Below are 17891 nucleotides of genomic sequence, written 5' to 3' on the forward strand. Positions count from 1 at the left end.
GTGGCTCAGTCGGTTAAGCGTCTGACTTCAGCTCGGGTCATGATCTCGCAGTTTGTGAGTTCGAGCCCCGCATCAGGCTCTGTGCTAACAGCTCAGAGCCTGGAGCCTGCTTCGGATTCTGTGTCTCCTCCTCTCTCTGCCCCTCCCATACTCATGTTCTGTCTCTCTCTGTCTCTCAATAATGAATGAACGTTAAAAAAAAAAAATCCTGCCAATTAAATGACATGCCATTGATTGTAATATTCATCCCAGCTTAGAGCTGTTAATGTAGAAACAACGGATGTCTTAGAATTGATATTATATTATTATTACTAATTACAGCCAGCATTTAAGGAACATTTACAATGAACTAAGTTCTGCACAAACATCCCCTTTTATCTCATAACAACCCCTGAAGAAAATAGTATCCTCATTTTATGAATGAGTGAGCTGAGGCCCAGAGAAGCTAAATTAAGTTGCCTAGAGTCACACAGCTAATAAGAGGCATAGCTGGGATTTGTACCCAGGACTATCCAATCCCAAATCTGTGCTCTTTCCTCTGTGAGAGGCCATCCTGGTGAGCAAAAGGCACAGGGCAAGACAGCTGCCTGTCCCTGGGGGGCTGTCGCCTCCCGCTAAGTCTTCCTGCAGGTGCAGGGACCGAGGGGAGGAGGGCAAGAGGGCACTCACAGGGTCTGGATGGCCCGCAGGGAGGTGAAGGTGCCCTTGGCGAGACTCTGGATCTTGTTGTCATATAGGGAGAGGAGCGAGAGGTTCTGCAGATCCTGGAAGGCATCGGGCCGGACACAGTTGATCTTGTTGGCGTTCAAGAGCCTGTGGGCAGACAGGGCCAGCTGGTGAGGGGAGAGGCGCGGATCCAGCTGCATCAACACGCCCTGGGCACCTCCCGGCACAAAGCATGCGTTGTCTCGGGGAGAAGAGCACAGGAGCAGGTGCAGGGGGTCTGGCCCTCTGCATGTCCACTCCATACAGGAAGCCGCGAAGTCCGACTGCCCCCTCTAAGCGAGGGATCATCCTGTTCCACTGCTCCTCTCCCTTTCAAGCAACTGCTACAAGTGCTCATGGGGTTCTTGGGAAGCAGAGAGCACAGTGGTCAGGCCTCCTCCCAAAGGCATTTTGGGGGCTCCCCTCCTTTCCAGAGTCTGCCGGGTTTCCAAGTATCTGAGATGGAGCATTTAGGTTCCGTGCCTCTCAGATTCTGGGAGAGAACCCTTGCCTGAACTCTCATGGTTGAAGGAGGCTGAGCTGGGTCTGGATGTCCCCTTGCAGGAGTCAAGTCTGTCCCCAGCCATGCTGACCTCCTTGGGAACACAGGCTGCATCGCGGGAGCCTCTCAGCTCAGGCGTCCTGTGATCGGCTCTGAACCTGACCCCCCTCCCTCTCTGGCTTTGCCAGAGTCCCAGAGTCCCCCATGGCACCCCTAGCTCTGCCATCATCCAAGCTCCTTGCCCCAGTGAGTCCCACACCCCCAAAGAGGCTGACAAGGCTAGTCTGAGAAGCCAGAGGAATACTAGCCCCCTCCCTGGGCGCCACCCAAGGACACCTGCAGATGGGTCCTTACAGGAGCTGTAGGGTGTACAGGCCTCCAAACACACCCCGGGGGAGGTCTGTGATCTTGTTCCCATACAGGACCCTGGAGACAAAAGGCAGCAGAAAGAGAGAGTAAGAGGACAGCCCACCAGGAGGGACAGGGCTCTGCCAGTCACACCCGCACAACAGCGCCACTGCTAAGCCATTCACAGGGCACAGCATGGTGGTGTCGGTTTGTTGTAACAAGTTGCCAGCAGGTGGCAGTAAGGTGTGCTCCTAAAGGGTTCCCCATTTGTAGTTTGCAAAAGGTACCCTATGGGCTAGAGGCAGCAGTGATCCCCCGCTACTGTAGGAGCAGCCCCCCAATAACCCGCTCTCTGCCTCACACATGGAACCCCCAGAAGCCTGCAAAGGGGCCCTCTGGGGAACTTCATGGGAAATTAACCTGGCCCTGGATCTAAAAGGTTCAAGGAGGAGAAAATCCCATGAGCGGGATAATTAACATATTTTCAGAGGATTATAGGAAAAAGAACAGGAAGGCCAGATGGCACGTGTGGCATGAGCTCTGACGTCAAGCAACAGAAAACACCCCAGAAAGAAAGAGATCAGTTTAGCCGAGCTGAGATCTGGGCGGTGGGGTACGAGTGGGTGTCATACCTGAGTTCTCTGTGTTGAGCAGGAATTCTGGTGTATGATACAAAAAAAAGCAAAGGTTCAAAAAAGCCATGCAGGCAAGAATGGGTTGGGGCAGAGGATGAAGTACCAACGGGGCTTGGGAACTTGCCCAATATCACAAGCAGCCCCCATAAGCCACCCCTGTAAACGATTCAGGCTGAGTAAAAACAGTATATGTGGTCTCTTCATACACGGCTTCAAGATCCTTCCTGAAGGAGGGCATGGCAGAAGCAAAGGCCCTACGGTGGGGTCCAGGTTGCCCCTCCCCCTGGGGGGGGGGTGGTTCAGTGTGGCTCAGGGGAAACAAATGGAATAACAGCTTGGATTTTACCCAGCCAGCACCAGGAAGCCTCTGAGACATGATCAGATTTGCATTTGCTCGGTGGAGAACAGAGTGGAGGGGACAGGGGCTGAAGCAGGGAGACAAGGTCAGGGTCTGCCAAGATGGATGCTGTCAATGAGGTCCGTTAACACGCCATCATCACAGAAGTTCCCAGATGGTGGGGAGATGGCTTTGACCAGGTATCCAGGAGCAACAGGAACCTACTTAAATGTTATTGCATTTTGGCAGGTCACCTCCAGATTCTGATCTCCTCAGCCAATGATAGAGACTCATCACCAGGCCGTCAGGTTACAGCTGTGTAGATTGTATACTGCACAACTTACAGGGTGCCATTCACAAACAGTCCCACCCACTAGCTCAGACTCTACTCCAAGAGAATAAGGCTCACAGAGAGGCACTGAGCTGGCAGCCTCACACATTCCCCAAGGGGGAGTTCCATCCTATCTCACTTCTCAGGCCCCTAATCTATACAAGGCATGTGTCCATTGCTGCCAAGGACAAGCAGAAACACTAACTCTTAAGAGTAACAAAAGGCCCCTACCAATGGGGAACTCGCCCAGCTACAGTGCACTCTCTGTATAGACCTCCAACAGCAAGAGACTTGGTGAACTTGGGGTACAAGCAAGGGCACCGGGAAAAGGAGAGATGAAGTAACATTTTTGAAGCTGCATGACATTTTGTAGATTGATGGACCCCACCCCCACCTTCACCCCCCCCCCCAAACACAATAAACCCTCCAGGGAAGGAAAATGGACAGAAGTGGAGGAAAACGCTTTTTTCACATCACCCACCGCAACCTGGGATCAGAGCACATTTGGGAGGAAAGATACAAGGTGTGACAGTTGTGACAACTGGAGCTGGGAGTGGCTGCCCTTACATGTGAGCTGGGGAAAGTTTAGGAGCATAGAGTGCTGGGCCTCTGTGGGGAGGGGGGGGTGCCAACAGGAAGCCTGGGCCAAGTCAGAAGACTGTAGCAAGGGATGCTGGGAAAATCCCCTTCATGGCAGGAAGAGCATCAGAGTTGCCAGGGGCAACAGCTCGGCCTGCTTTTTCCAGGCACTCAGCCCTGGATTCCCTCCACCCCTTCCCAGTTGCAGAGCATCCACCAGAGAGGAAGGGGGAGCTGGGCACAGCATCCCCCTCCAGTGCCCATCAGAGTGGCCACAGCACAGGGGCGGGGGGCTCCCTGGACCCTGGCAGACTTGCACTGCTACTCACAGCGAGTTCAGGGAGCGGAGGCCCTGGAAGGCATCGGGAGCGATCTCTGCAATCTGGTTGTTGCTCAGGTCTCTGCAAAGTGCGCAGGAGGGAAGATGGCTGAATCCCGCGGTGGCCACCAAGCCCTGCTCGGCCCCTCCTCCCAGATGCCATGGGAAGGCAGACATTTCTTCGACATTAGGAAAATGAGGGGCCAGTTCTCCCATCCACCTGAAATGCCCCGGCCACTATTTCCCCATGCGTGAGAGAGTCATACTCAGGCCAGGAAGTCCAGCCTTGGTCTCCTTTCTTGATAAAGCTTTACCCCACATCCCAGTTTCCCCTACACCCCCTCTCATGTCCTAGTAGTTCCCCTGCTGAAATAGGAGGGTGACAGTCAGCTCTGGTCATGTGCCAGACTCAGGCTCAACACCCCATTTAGGCCTCATGATAACCCTATGACGAGGTCACAGCACCACCACCCACATGTCACAGATGACCTGGGCAGGTAGAGTCAAGACCTGCCCCGTGTCTGTGGCTGCCTGCTCCAGGCTTTTCCTCCTGCCCCAGGCTGACCCCCCAGGAAGCAGCGCGAGGTACTCACATCCTCCGCAGTTTTCTGTAGGGAGAGAAGGCTCCGGGAGGGATGGACTTGATCCCATTGAGCTCCAGGCGGCTGCAGAGAGAGAACACAGAGGAAGCCCAGGGTCAGGTTACCCCAGTCCTGACTGTTGCCTGCTGGGATCACCTGCCCAAACAGGGCCCTTTGCCCCTGTTCCCATCCTCCGTCTGGAGTAGATGGGCTGGCACAAACAGGGGAAAGGTACACTGCTGTATTGGAGCCCATTATCTCAGGCTTTGGTGGCTGCAAGGGGCCCATAAATCAGGCTAATACTAAGAAACCGACTGCAGTGGACTCAGCTGGGCTGGACAATGGACCACAGAGAGTCACCCCTTCCCCAGCCTTCTAGAGCTGTCCAGCTTTGGGCAAAGGGCTCAGCCCAGCTGAGGCTAACTCTATCTCCTCCATTTGTACAGAGGGGCCTCAGGCAAGCCCTGCAGTAGAGCCCTGCTCCCTCTCCTCCCTGGACCACCAGAGCCGGGCCAGCCCGAGCACCTGTGCCCCAGCACCCTCCCTGCCCTGTACTCACATCTCTGTCATGCTCTCAGGCAGGTTGGCGGGGATGGCAGTGAGGCCTTTGCCACGACAGTCCACAATGCCATTGCTGCAGGTACACATGGCCGGGCAGGAGCCGGAGGACAGGGTGCAGGAAGGCACTCGGCCCGCTTCTCCTTGGCCTGAGGAAGCAGTGGGCTGTGATCTGGGGTGTCCCATGTCAACACCTCCCACCCCAGATACAGCATTATTATACAGAGCACATGTGTTTTTCTGACTGAGGATGAACCAGAGGAGATCACCAGGGACTACCATGTGACTCTGTGGGTGCCTGGCACATGGCAGGTACTTGCTAGATGTTTGCTGAACTTGAATCTGGATCTAACTGTGCTGCATGAGAGTGTGATTCACACACTAGGAAATCCTGGCCTAAATTCCGAAGCTCCAGGTTCTAGTCCACGTCACTCAACACTTTGAGTCTCCTCATTGGTCACCAGAGAATGACAAGGACCATGTCCATGGGGCACTCGCTCTGTGCCACATGCAACGATGTTAACACACATGGTAACTCATTTAATGCTACCGCTGAACCCATGAGGAGTGTGATGTTATTGTGGTCATTTTACAGGTGGGAAAACTAAGCCCTTGAGAGTTATTAGTTTGTGGAAAATCACACAGCTGATAGGTGGTAAAACCAGGATAAAGCCTACTGACTGGTATAAATTTTCTAAATTGAAGTACGACATTTAAAGTGCACCGTCTTAAGTGGAGATCCGGCTGAATTTCCACTTATGGATACACCCACAGAACCGTCCCCAGACATAGAACATTTCTGTCATCTAAGAAGCGTTCCCCATGCCCCTTGTCCAAGTTACCACTATTCTGAGACCTGTCTCCAAAGATCTGTTCTGCTTATTTGGGGACTTGACATAAATGAAATCAGAGAGCAGGTCCTCTTTGTGTCCGGCTTCTTTCGCTCAATATAAAATCTGTGAGATTTGCCCATGTCGTTGTGCGTATCCATGGTTTGTTCCTTGTCACTGCTGAGCAGTATTCTATTACATGGATACATCATAATTACTTAATCCATTCTCTTGCTGGTGGACATTTGGGTTGTCTCCAACTCTGGGCTCTTATGAAAAGAAGCTGTCTTGAATATTCTTGGACATGATGTTTTTGTGATGGGTGAGAACAGGAGATAAGGGATGGGGCAGGAGGGGGAGATGGGGCAGGAGGTGATGGATGGGAATAGGAGATAATGGGTAAGGACCGGAGACGTGAGTGGTCCAGGCAGTGGTGGATAAGGACAGTAGGTGATAAGTAGGAAAAGGAAGTGATGAGCAAAGAGAGGTCATGGGTGGGCCAGATGTTAGTGCATGGTGACAGGAGGTAGTGGGAGGCAATGAGATGTTGGGGGGAGGGGATGAGATGTGGGGGTAACAGGAGGCAGGTGATGGGCAGTCAAGGGCCTGCACCCACCTGAGCAGCTGAACTCACTCTTCTGGACCTCAGCTACATTGAGGCCACGCAGGCTGGCGGGGCCCGAGCACTGGGTGAAGAGCCCGATGGTTGGCCGCTGCCTCAGCCACTGGGAGAGCCAGGCCAGGTGGCAGTCACAGAACAGGTGGTTGGAGTGCAGGCGGCTGCAGGGAGACAGGGCAGCTCACAACCCACCTCCCTGGGCCCCCAGCCCCCAGCTGAACAGCAGGAACACCGATGGGGATTACCTGCAGCGGGGGGGACACCTCCTCTGGCCGCTGCCCCTCCCCGCCCTCAGCTCTCTCAGGGACAGCCGCTGGCTGCAGAGTGACCAGCCAACAATTCATCTCACTGAGCTCACACAGACCCACTGCCCAGAATCGCATACCTCATTCTCAAACACAGAAACAAAGCACTTGTTCTCCAAGTTGAAACCAAATATAAGACATTCAACATCCTTGCATTTTAGCTCACTTCCCTCCCAGCCTAGGATGGCTCTGACACTCCCAGCCTGGGATGACCACTGAGAATGCAGAGAAGGAGCTCTTTCTCCTGCCTGTGGAAGCCTTTGCCCCCTTCCCCACCACGCGGGGCCCCAGCCTGTGCTCGCCCGCCGGGCTCTAGGCTGCCCCTGAGCTGACTCACAAGGTCCGCAGCTTGGGCATGTGGTTGAAGCTGGACACGGGGATGGTGGTGATGTTGTTGTTGTTCAGGGTCCTGACCGGGGGAAAGCAGAGTCAGTCGGCATCTACGCAGCAGGAAGTTACGTGCCAAGGAGGGACAGGACTGCTCTCTGACAAGCACACAGACTCTTCACACCCAGATCCACGGGCTGGACCCCGGAGGCTTCGCCCGCCGAAGAGCTTGTGACACGGAGCCACCCTCAGGGATAGCCCAGAGTGGGCCAGAGGCTAACAGGCAGCAGCCACGGACTCCAGGGAGAGGGAAAAGCTGCCCACAGGCTGAAGCCAGTTTGAAACCCCCAGGGTGGGGTTTCATAGAGGGAGACAGGGAGTCATTCCTGCTTCATGTGTCAGAAAGTCCTGGAAGACACAGACACTTGCCTGGGCTCCATGCGAGCAGGGTAAGCCTGGGTCACCCGCCGCAGGTACGATGCTGTGAGCATGCGCCCCACCCCCATCCTGGGTGGCGGGTCTAGGGCAGCAGAGAGCATGGCCTCTGCCCTGGGCCTAGCACTGCCCCCCGGGGTGTCCCGGGACACCTCCTGTGCTGCTCCTGGCCCAGCCCCAGCTGCCTGGGCCTCCGCTCCTGCGTTAGCAAGGCTCTGCGGCCTCTGCTGCCCTTCCCACGTTCTACTTACAGCACCTCCAGCCCCCGCAGGGCCCGGAAGGCCCCTTCCTCGATGCAGCTAATCTGGTTCTTGTCCAGCTGTCTGTGGAGCAAAGGAAATTGTACTGGAATGCACGTTGCCTAGAGCAGGGGTGTCTGTCCATGTGTTTTGATCAAACACTCATTAGTTAAACAAAAAAAAAACAACAAAAAAAAAGAGGCCTGGCCCCACTCATTCAGTACACAGGCTTTCATCCAAATAGCAACTACAGTAAAACGTTGGATTGCGAGTAACTTGTTTTGCGAGTGTTCCGCAAGACGAGCAAACATTTCTGGTAAATTGTGATTTGGCAAACGAGCGATGTCTTGCAATACAAGCAGTACGTGTCAGCTAACGCCATGTGATCACAGCTGACCGACAGTTCTTGAAATTTGCTCTGATGTCCAAGCACTTTGGAATACAAGCATGTTTCCAGAATGCATTTGTCACAAACCCAGGTTTTACCGTACTAATAAAAGTTTCAATTCTTTCTGATTCAGTTAAAACAACACATCTACATAAAAGTTGCATTGTATTCCTTCACCTAAGTCGGCATAGGCTCTGGGGAGCAGGCGTCTGTGCCCCCACTGTGGAGACCACCTAGAGGGTGCTGGCAGCTAGAAAATGAGACAGCCTCTCCCTGGAGCAACGGCAGCCAGCGCTGGCAAACAGATTTCACCCTGAGTGCCAAGCGAGGCCGACTAGCCGTGGCCACCTGGAATGCTGCCTTTGGAATAAACCGAAGCTGTGATTTGGGTCCCCTGGGAAAGAATGCCATGCTCCGCTGTCTACTACAAACATGGGGTCAGGGAGCAAGACACAGGCCGGGCACCTGCCATCCCTGCTGCACTCAGAGCTCAGGGAGGTGGGACGTCTGGACCAGAACAAATTTGAGTAGTAGGAATAAACTGTCACATTTATTTGTTTTTAAGATTTTCTTTTTTTTTTTTTTTCAGTGTATTTATTTATTTTGTGAGAGAGTTCAAGCAGGGGAGGGGCAGAGAGAGGGGGACAGAGACAGAATCCCAAGCAGGATCTGCACGGTCAGCAAAGAGCCCAACGTGGGGCTTGAACCCACAAACTGTGAGATCATGACCTGAGCCGAAATCAAGAGTTGGACATTGAACCGACTGAGCCACCCAGGTGCCCCTAAACCATTACATTTAAATAGCACTTGACAGAGTGTATTTATTTCCATGTCTCGTTTAAACTTCAGAATAAGCCTGTGAGGTAAATGGGAGAAGTTAACTGACTTGCAACCACTTACACAATATGTACCTGGAAGAGAAGATTCAAACCCAGCTCTCTCAATCTGCTGAAGGGCAAGAACATAGAGGCTGTGCCATTTAAATGGACCTCACCTAAGCACTCACAGTCCATGACACTCCCTTCTACCCAGTCCCCAAAGGCTGCCTGTTTCCTTCGACCCCAGATTGTTCCAGAAGACCGTCAGTCATCTCAGAGCCCACACCAGCAACTTGTCTGCCTGGACCACAGGGCTAGGGGAGATGCACAGGATGCTGCAGGGGTGGCCCTCCAGCCCCTCCACCCTTGTCCCTCCCAGGCCTGGACTCACAAATTTTTGAGGTCTGTAGCTCCACGAAAAGCTTTCCTGGGTATGGCCTGGATGGTGTTCTCACTCAGGTCCCTGAGAGGATAAAGCCAGAGGGAGAAAAACACGATCAGAGGAGACTTCTCCAGAATGCCCTGATGAGTCAGGGAGGTCAGGATGGCCAGAGAGTGCTCCAGCACCCAAGACAGTGCTCAGTAAGGCAAGTGTTTGTTGAATGAATGAATGAATCAATGAATGAATGACAGAGCTGGAGAGAGGCTCCCTGCCCTGGAAGGAGCTTTGCCCCCAATCGCCTCCCGTCTCTGCAGAGAGGGGGTTGCAGCTGGAGAGACAAGCTTGGGGCGGCCGTGACCTACTCCTCTGCCAGATCCCAGGGAGGTCAGCTCAGCCCCCACGGCATCAGCCAGGGCTGTAAAGGAGCAAGCCAAGGAGGGCTTCTTAATAAGCCCACCGCCACCCTGGGGCCTGTGGTACGCACGACTCACTCTCTGTTTTGCTGAGGAGGAACAAGGCTCGGGAGGAAGGCACCACTGGTAACCCAGCCAGCATGTGGCAGATTCAGGTCACGAAATCCAGGCCAGGTCTGACTCCAGATCCTGTGCTCAGAGCCTGCCATCAGCAGAGCTGACTCTAAGAGCCTGAACCCACACCAGAGTCTGGCCCCTGAACCTGCTTCTCGTGCCGGCGGGGGGCCACAGTGCTGCATCCCTGCCCTGCAGCCTGGATGGCAGAGGTCACCAAGGACTTTGCCGTTTCCCCATTATTAATGCCCTGATGGAGGGGAGGCGGACTTGCAGGGACTCTGCAAATCCCCGGCCTCTGCAAGTTCCCAGACCAGCTTCTGGACACTTCCTCCAGCTCTGCTGGCAGATAGGGCCTCTGGCACCTGTCCACCAGCCTCTCCCTTCCTCTCTCACCATCCTTACCACAGACTTTTACAACATCCTTACTACTGCCTTTGCAGGGCAGTTTTTCCCTCACCACAGCAGTGGCATCAACAGCCACTGTGTCCCAAGCATGTCCCCCAGGCCAGCATAGCCTAACATGTCACATACAGGAGCCCACTTGACCTTGCACTAACCACGGGGAAAATACTATCACCATCCTCCTTTTCCAAAAGATAAAAAGGAGGCTTTGAAAAATTCAAGGGAACACAGCTGGTGAGTGATGGCTCCAGAATCTGAGCCCAGGCAGGCAAGGTCCCTCCCGGAGCCACCCCTCACACAGCTGAGCTAGGAGCAGGCACTGGAAGTGGGGGAATGGATGTCCTCCCCTATTTTGCAGAGGAGGGGCCTGAGCTCCAAGAAGTGAAGCAATCTGCCCAAGGTTAAACCAGGATGGGGACCCCGGTGGTTTACAGGAGAGCCCTGCATCAGATGTGCCCTCAGGGTCCACAACATGGGATCCAATGCTAGACAGCTCCACAGACCCCCAGCTCCCTCTGGGCCAGCCCCACAGGGCTTTGACCATATCCTTCCTTTCAGCCATTCACCCCACAGCCCTTATGGTTCACTGCCAGCCCCCCAGCACACAGTCCCTGGGCTATGAGGGCCACCACCACTCCATCTGGGTTTTCCTACTGAGACAGTAAACAGAAGCGTGACAGTAGAATGCATGGGCCCTTCAGATCCCAGCTCCCTGGCTGTGTATCTGTCAGTCAGCCCCTTTCCTGCCTGAGTTGCAGTGTCCTTGTGTGCAAAGTGTGGATATGAGCCTGGCAAGGACTGTCCCCACCAACCCTGTCCCCCTGCATAGAGTGTGAGCTCCCTTCCCTCCAAACCCCAGCCTCTCCTGTCCCCCAGCCCCCTAACTGGCCCCAGGCATCTGTGCTCTGGAGGGGCTTCATCGCCATCAACACCTCCCATTCCCTGTTCTCTCTCCCCTTGAAGGAAGGCATCTCAAGCCTGTGGCACAGACACTTCTCTCCTCCAAAACTACATACAATCCCCCATCACAGCTTGTGCTCCGCTTCACCATAACTGGCTGTCTCCATCCCTCCATGCAGCAGTTGTTTCACCCACATCCACCTGCCGGCAGGTGGCAGTGGGTCTGGGGTGACGCTTGGGTCCATCTTCCTCTCCTTCTCCCACCCCACGTGCCAGTCTTCCCTCTTCCCAGAGTCTTTGATCTCAGTTGTCAGTGCGCATCTCTGGCCCCTGTTTAGTCTGTCTGTGTTCCTGGAGACATTCTCTGTGCCCCACTGACTTAAGCTGCCCCAGAACCGCCCCTGGCCTCCCCATCCATGCTACCCGCCCCACTTTCCCCTTTCTCGGCAATTCCCACCAGCCCCTCCATCTTGAGAGGAGAGGGGAGCACTTCAGCCTTTACTCATCTGCCTAATCCTATTATCACCTCTTCCTTGCCTACATAGCTCTGTCCCCTGCCCAGTTCCTGTTATGCAAGTAATTGCTGCACATTATAGAGTGCAGGTGATACACCCTGTGACCTTGATCTCTACCTCTTCTTAGGTAGACGCTGACACCGGGCAGCACAGTAAACAAAAGAATTGGGAGCAAGGGCTGTACAGGCCACACAAGTAAACAAAAGACTGCCAGCGCTCAGGGGGTCACAGTCACACGACTTCTCTCTCATCACTCTCTCTGGGAGAAGCCAGCCGCCACGTCAAGGACACCCAAGCAGCTCTCCGGAGAGTCCCACATGGGGAGGAATGGAGGCCTCCTGCCGATAGCCAGCACCGGCTGCCAGCAAAGTCAGTCAGTCATCAAGGAAACAGATTCTCCGGCCTCAGTCACTTCCTGACTCTGCAGCTGGCTATGGTCCACCCGCTGCCCTCAGGATTCAGACACTGAAATCCCACTGCCCAATGTGCCAGTGTTAGGAAGTGGGGCCTTCGGGAGTGCTTAGGTCATGAAGGTGGAGCCCTGGTGAGTGTGATGAAAGGCCCCATAAAGGAGGTCTGAGGGAGCTCCCTCCTGCCGCGGGAGGACACAGCTGTGAGCCTGGAAGTCTGTGAGCCAGGACATGGGGCCTCACCCGACACCAGTCTGCTGGCACCATGCTCCTGCACTCCCCAATGTCTAGCACTGCGAGAAATAAATATTTCTTGTTTATAAACGACCCAACCTATGGTGTTTCTGGTACAGTAGCCCAAACAGACTAAGACACAGCCCCAGCCAACATCGCAAGTGCAATCTCATTCAAGACCCCACGCCAGGACCACCCAGCCACCTACAGAAACTGTGAGGGCAAGACAAGAGCAGGGAGGAAGGGCAGCGGCCTGGAGACTTCTACAGACTCAGGAAGACAAGAGGGCGCACAGGAGGCGTGGACCTCCAGCAGGACAGTCCTGTTGGCCCCAGCTGGCAGCTCACCCTTCAGCCAGGCCTGGGAGGGAACTCTGGGCCAGCAACTCACATCCATTATTCCGTCTAATCCTCTCCACAACCCTGCAAGGGAGGTTTTTTTTATCTGTATCGATCAGTTTATTGATTTAAGCCAACCTTGTTCCAGAAAGGCTTTAAGGCTGCTTATAGGGCTTTACAAAACAGCAAGAGAGCAAGAGTGAAAAGTGGGGCAAAGAGAAGAAAAATCAATGGCGGGCACCAAGAATGCAGCACAATATCACCCACGATGTCAGGTCCAGGGCAAAGCGTGAGCTCTAGGCTTTCCGAGAGCTGACGTACATGGGGGAAACCGGTCTGGTAACAGCATTCCCAATATGTGTATACATTTAAAAGGACCGGTTTCTCAGGAGTATAGTTGTTTGGGGTACTAAGAGGAGACAAGAATTCTCCAGGGATCTTCATGAAAAATGACAGTGTGGCCTAATCAATAACACTAGATCCTTATAATAAATGGGTTTCAAGTGTGTCTTATAATTGTATCAAAGTACAGTTCAGGAAATGCAATTCTGTAAGGACTCACAGCAGGAGCTAAGTGGGGAAAGAAGGGCAGAAAGAGCGTGTGCAAAGGCAAGAGGTGGAGTAGAGCCTGGAGCAACCCAGGAGTAGTTAGGTTTGCCTGGAGTGGAAGGTGCTGGAAATGTGTCTGCAGGAAAAAGCCTTGCAGGCCAGAGGCGACAGGTTAGACGGAGAGGGGAGAGGCTCTGATCCAATGGCCTTTTAGGCAATGCTCTGGGGCCCCAAAGCTTACAGAGGAAAGATGTTGCCCCCAGGCAGGCAGGAGATTTGACATCAGGAGCCCATCCATGAGGTAAGGGTCCAGGGGTGGGTGTGGAGCCAGCCAGGGCCAGCCCACAGGACGGAGCAGCCCACGCTCTTAAAATGAGGAAAGGAAACTGAACTTAAGACCTGGGAAGAAGCCAGCCTCTAGACCAGAGGAAAGTGGGTGAGCTTTGGAAGCCTGAGGAAAATGCAGGATGCTGGCAGCACAGGAGGGGGTGGAAAGAGCTTGAACTGTGCAAGGAAAAGGATCCAGATTCAATTCCTGCTTCTACCATCATAGCCAGGGATCCCGGAAGTTATGGGCCTGCCCGCTTCACCGTCCCTGTTTGCAAAATGGAGATAAAAATACCTACCACACGGGTTTGGAGAGGAGGAGTTCATGTATTTAAGCTTCTGTCCTAGTACCTCCATTCAGCAACATTTAAGAAAGCTGGCTTTTGTCCCTCAAACACAGTTGGCCAGTCTCTTTCCTAAGGTTTGACTGTAGTTTCCAGTTTGCTCGCTAGGGGGCACAAGAAGCCTTCCCTGGACGCGATGCCTTCTCCACCACTGCAGAAACCCAAACAAAGCTATTCTTTTTTTTTTTTTTTTTTTTTGCCCCAGTTGACCTCCTATCTGGTCAACAATTGTCTTGTCTTTCCCAAACCCCTGTGAAGTAATGTTTCTCATCTCCATTTTCACTAGGTTGGCATGCAGTCCCAAAGGCACCACCTACATCTTTCATTTTTGCACCACCATCCTATGGTGACCTTGTCACAGGCCCTGAAGTTGAGTGTGGCCTGGGTGTGTCAGGGCAAAACGAGATACACTGAGAGAGTCCATCCTGGAAGAGGGAGGGTGCTGGAGCTGGAAAGACAAACCGAAACTGGGAGCACCTGGTGGTCTGACCCTGGCCAGGGGAAGCGGAGGGCACAGAGCCATGGGGCGGATGGGGGCTCAGAAGGAAGTCCCAGGCAGGACAGTGAAAAGCAGATTCCCAGAATAAGGATGCAGCAGCCAGACGAGGGACAGACTGGGGAGATAAATACCGGCCCGGGGACAAATTCTAAGGGTGAGGATGAGGTCTTGGACCTTGACAAGCTCCCCAGGAATACAGATGCTGCTGGTCCAGGAAGTACACACTGAGAGGCCAGCGTGTAGAAGAGAAAGCCCACAGCAGAGTGTCATAATAGAGATGGGTTCAATAAACCCTGGCTTACCCACTTAAATCAGGTGGTCTTGGGCAAGTCACTTAAACTTTCTGGCCTGTTTTCTCATATGCAAAATTGGGCATGAGAAGTGGCACCTACTTTGCAGGACCTGATGTGACAGGCACTGTATGTTCTCAGTCCTGCCTATCACTCCACTTATGCTGCCGTACCTTCAGTTCTTCAGATCCCTCCTGCCACAGGACCTTTACACTTGCTATAACTGCTGCCCAGAATATTCTTCCTCTAGTCTTCACCCAGTAAACGCCTATTTGTCCTTCACATCTCAGTCTACAGACACTTCCCCTGACTGTTCCTTCTGCTTCAGGTTCTCAGGACCCCATGCTTTTCCTTCCTGGCACCAATTCAGGTTTATAATGAAATATTGCTATACTGAATGTAATTAGTACTAATTTTTGGTTAACATCCATCTCCCCCTCCAGACCATAGTCTCTCTCTCTCTCTCTCTCTCTCTCTCTCTCTCTCTCTCTTTTTTCCCAGACCATACTTGAGTCTCTTTTAAGGGTGCCTGGGTGGCTCAGTCAGTTCGGCATCTGACCCTTGATTTTAGCTCAGGTCATGATCTCGCAGTTTGTGAGTTTGAGCCCTGCATTGGGCTCTGCGCTGGTAACTCAGACCCTGCTTGGGGCTCTCTGTCTTCTCTCTCTCACTCACTCTCTTTCTCTCTCTTTCTCAAAAATAAATAAATAAACCTTAAAAATAAATACAGACATGTTCCTGATTCTTAACAAAAACAAAAACAAAACATAGTACTGTCTCTCTTGCTCCCCTCTGCTATCCCAGACCCAGCACATTGTGGGGACTCAGTAATTTTTTACTGAATTGAACTAATGTGGATCCACATCTTTGTTTTGTTCCAATCCCTCTGCGCTTTCCTGGCCAAAACAAGGAGTGAGGCCAGGCTGTGCAGCAGAGAGGGGAGGCCAGGGGCTTGGAGCTGGACGGGCTGGCTCTGCCCCGTCTTTGCGAGACACGAGCCCCTCACTCGTGCACTGGGTACCCCCGTACCCACTCTGCCTAACTGGGCAGCAGCAGGCCCTACAAGATGAGGCTCTGAAAGGGGAGGGAAGCGCTGGCGAAGCCCTTGTCCTTGTTTTATCATCAACCCTGCCCTTCCCCTCACACATCCTTATGGAACCTCCGTAACTGAATGAGTCCACGCGGTTCTGAGGTGGTACCAGCAGCACGAGCATGGAGGTTCGGGTGGCACTGGACAAGGGTGACTCTCCTGGGAGCCCACAAGGAAGAGAGGGAGCTGGAGCCCCTAAGAGTCCCACCCTGGGGAGCTCCAGTTAAGGGTCCCTGAGGCAAAGATCCTCGCGGTCTGAACCCCACCCCCCAAGATCAAGGGCCCTGAGAGGTAAGCCGCTGCCAACTGCAGCAGCCCCCAAGTCTGGGAACACCCCCCGAAGACCCCAGCCAGGCCCCTTTCCATGAAAAGAAGGGGGCGGCCAGGCCCACGCCTTGACTTGGGCACAATCCCAGGGGCTCCTGCTCCTGCAGCCTCTGCCAGGGCTGGGGGAAGCAGGGCCTGGGAAGCCGAGGTCGGGACCCCATGTTCCTGCTGCTAATCCCCCTTCACGCTCTAACCAGATTGGACCCTGCTGGCAGATTGGTCTCTGAGGGGATCAGCGGGGGGCCCAGCCGGGGACTGCTGGGCACCAGCCCAGGCCAGACTCGGCTCTGGGTTCCTGCCACCAGCTCGCCAACCCCACCGCGGGCCCCAACAGGGCCTGCTCTGTCTGCCTCTCAGGCCACACGGAGGGAGGCTCCGGGCAGTCTGGCCTGTCCCGTTGCGCTAGCAGCCTGACTGGTTATCCTGAGCCCGGGCCTAGTGGGAGGGAACTAGGCCGTCCTGTTTCAGGCCCCCTCACCTGATCTTTCTTGTGAGACTGTCCGATAAGGACTCAGGCCCAGGAGCAAAACCGGCCACGACCCCACCATGGGGACCCTGGAGCCTCCTTGTCCGTGAGCTGGGAATGATCGTGGGCTTGTGGGGCTGCACTGAGGCTGCCACCACTTGCCCTTTATAATGGTCCTTATGGGGCCCTGTAGGGAGGGCTGGGGTGGGGGTGGGGATGGGCGGTCAGGGCTGGAAGATCCGGGAGTGGGAATCAGGAGGCTGAGGCTGGAGGCCAGCTCTGCCCCCAGCCCGCTTGGTGACCTGGGTCAAGACCTGCAGTTGGTTCCCCAGCTCCTCAGTCTCCCCTTCCAACAACACTGCCCTCCCAGGGAGGTCGAGGTCAGGAGGGTTCAGTCGCAGTGTGTGGCGGCCCAGCATGGGGGTGGGGTGGCTCACGCCGCTGCTATTAGGCAGTACCCCCCCATCCCGCAGTGGGTGACCCAGCACCCATGCCTCCGGCCCCTGGGCCGGCAATAGTGGAGCCACCTGGGAGTTCGTTCTAAGCGTGGACTTTCTGGCCCCGCTTACTGAATCAGAATCTGCATTTTAGCAAGACACCCAGTTGATTCATATGCATATTAAAGTTTGAGAAGCCCCGCATCTGACCGAGTGGAGTTTAAGATGTTTCCCTGTCCCCCGCTAGGGCTAAATGGGGTTGTGTTCCCTGCTCCCAAGTCAGCATTTCAATGAAGGGGCGGAGGCACCAGCTCCAATTCCTTGGGGGTGGGCGGGGGTTGGGGGGGGAGGGAGGGATATTGTCTGAGGGCTTTGCTGAGAACCAGGCTGTGGTAGTAATCAGCACGTGAGACTGCAATGAGGCCAGGGGTCACTGCTCCAGGGATACTCTGCACCGCAGGTCCCCACTGCAGGAGGCGCCCTCAGGGAAGAGGTTGGCAGTGCCTCCTGGGTGGGATACCCGGTGCCCACCTCGCTCTGAGGTGCTGCTGGGATCTGGGAGGACCACCCCTCCCTTGTCTCTGCCTGTCCTTCAATCTTGCCTCCACCTCTACCCCTCCCACCCGGGAGGGAAATTAGTTCTGCAATTACCCCTCTCTGTTTGTTCTCCCAAGCCCATGGACAACATTCAGGTGCCCCAGATTCACCTTGTGGGGGGGCTGCGTGTGTGTGCCCCTGCCTCTTGGTGATGTTCAAGGGGGGTTCTTTAAAGGCATTTGGTGGCAAGGACCTGAACCATGCTGCCTCAGGCTCCGACCTCAATGCAGGGATCAGGGCTTTGTCTGCTCATAAATCTCAGGCACTCCCAGGAGACACAATCTGTGTTTATCAGGGGCTGATCTTGATGTGGATGAACTTGTTTCGTCATCTCCAGGAGTCAAGTTTTGACAGAAGGAAAGAGGACTTTGCAGAAGTGACCAGAGTGTAATGCCAAG

General features: G+C 54.3%; 1 protein-coding gene across 2 annotated transcripts in view; it reads right to left on the bottom strand.

The window, feature by feature from the left end:
- SLIT1 (slit guidance ligand 1) overlaps positions 1-17891 on the bottom strand; it is a 184356-nt gene that overhangs the window by 48078 nt on the left and 118387 nt on the right. For both annotated transcript variants that reach the window (XM_086680526.1, XM_086680525.1), the window contains exons 5-13: positions 9248-9319; positions 7663-7734; positions 6987-7058; positions 6342-6505; positions 4897-5044; positions 4350-4421; positions 3767-3838; positions 1562-1633; positions 670-813 (exon numbers count right to left, since the gene is read on the bottom strand). In XM_086680526.1, the coding sequence (XP_086536652.1) occupies positions 670-813; positions 1562-1633; positions 3767-3838; positions 4350-4421; positions 4897-5044; positions 6342-6505; positions 6987-7058; positions 7663-7734; positions 9248-9319 (888 nt within the window). The remainder of the gene's footprint in view (positions 1-669; positions 814-1561; positions 1634-3766; positions 3839-4349; positions 4422-4896; positions 5045-6341; positions 6506-6986; positions 7059-7662; positions 7735-9247; positions 9320-17891) is intronic.

The sequence above is a fragment of the Puma concolor genome, chromosome D2 (assembly GCF_028749965.1).
Source record: "Puma concolor isolate L17-30 chromosome D2, mPumCon1.1.hap2, whole genome shotgun sequence".
NCBI lineage: Eukaryota > Metazoa > Chordata > Mammalia > Carnivora > Felidae > Puma > Puma concolor.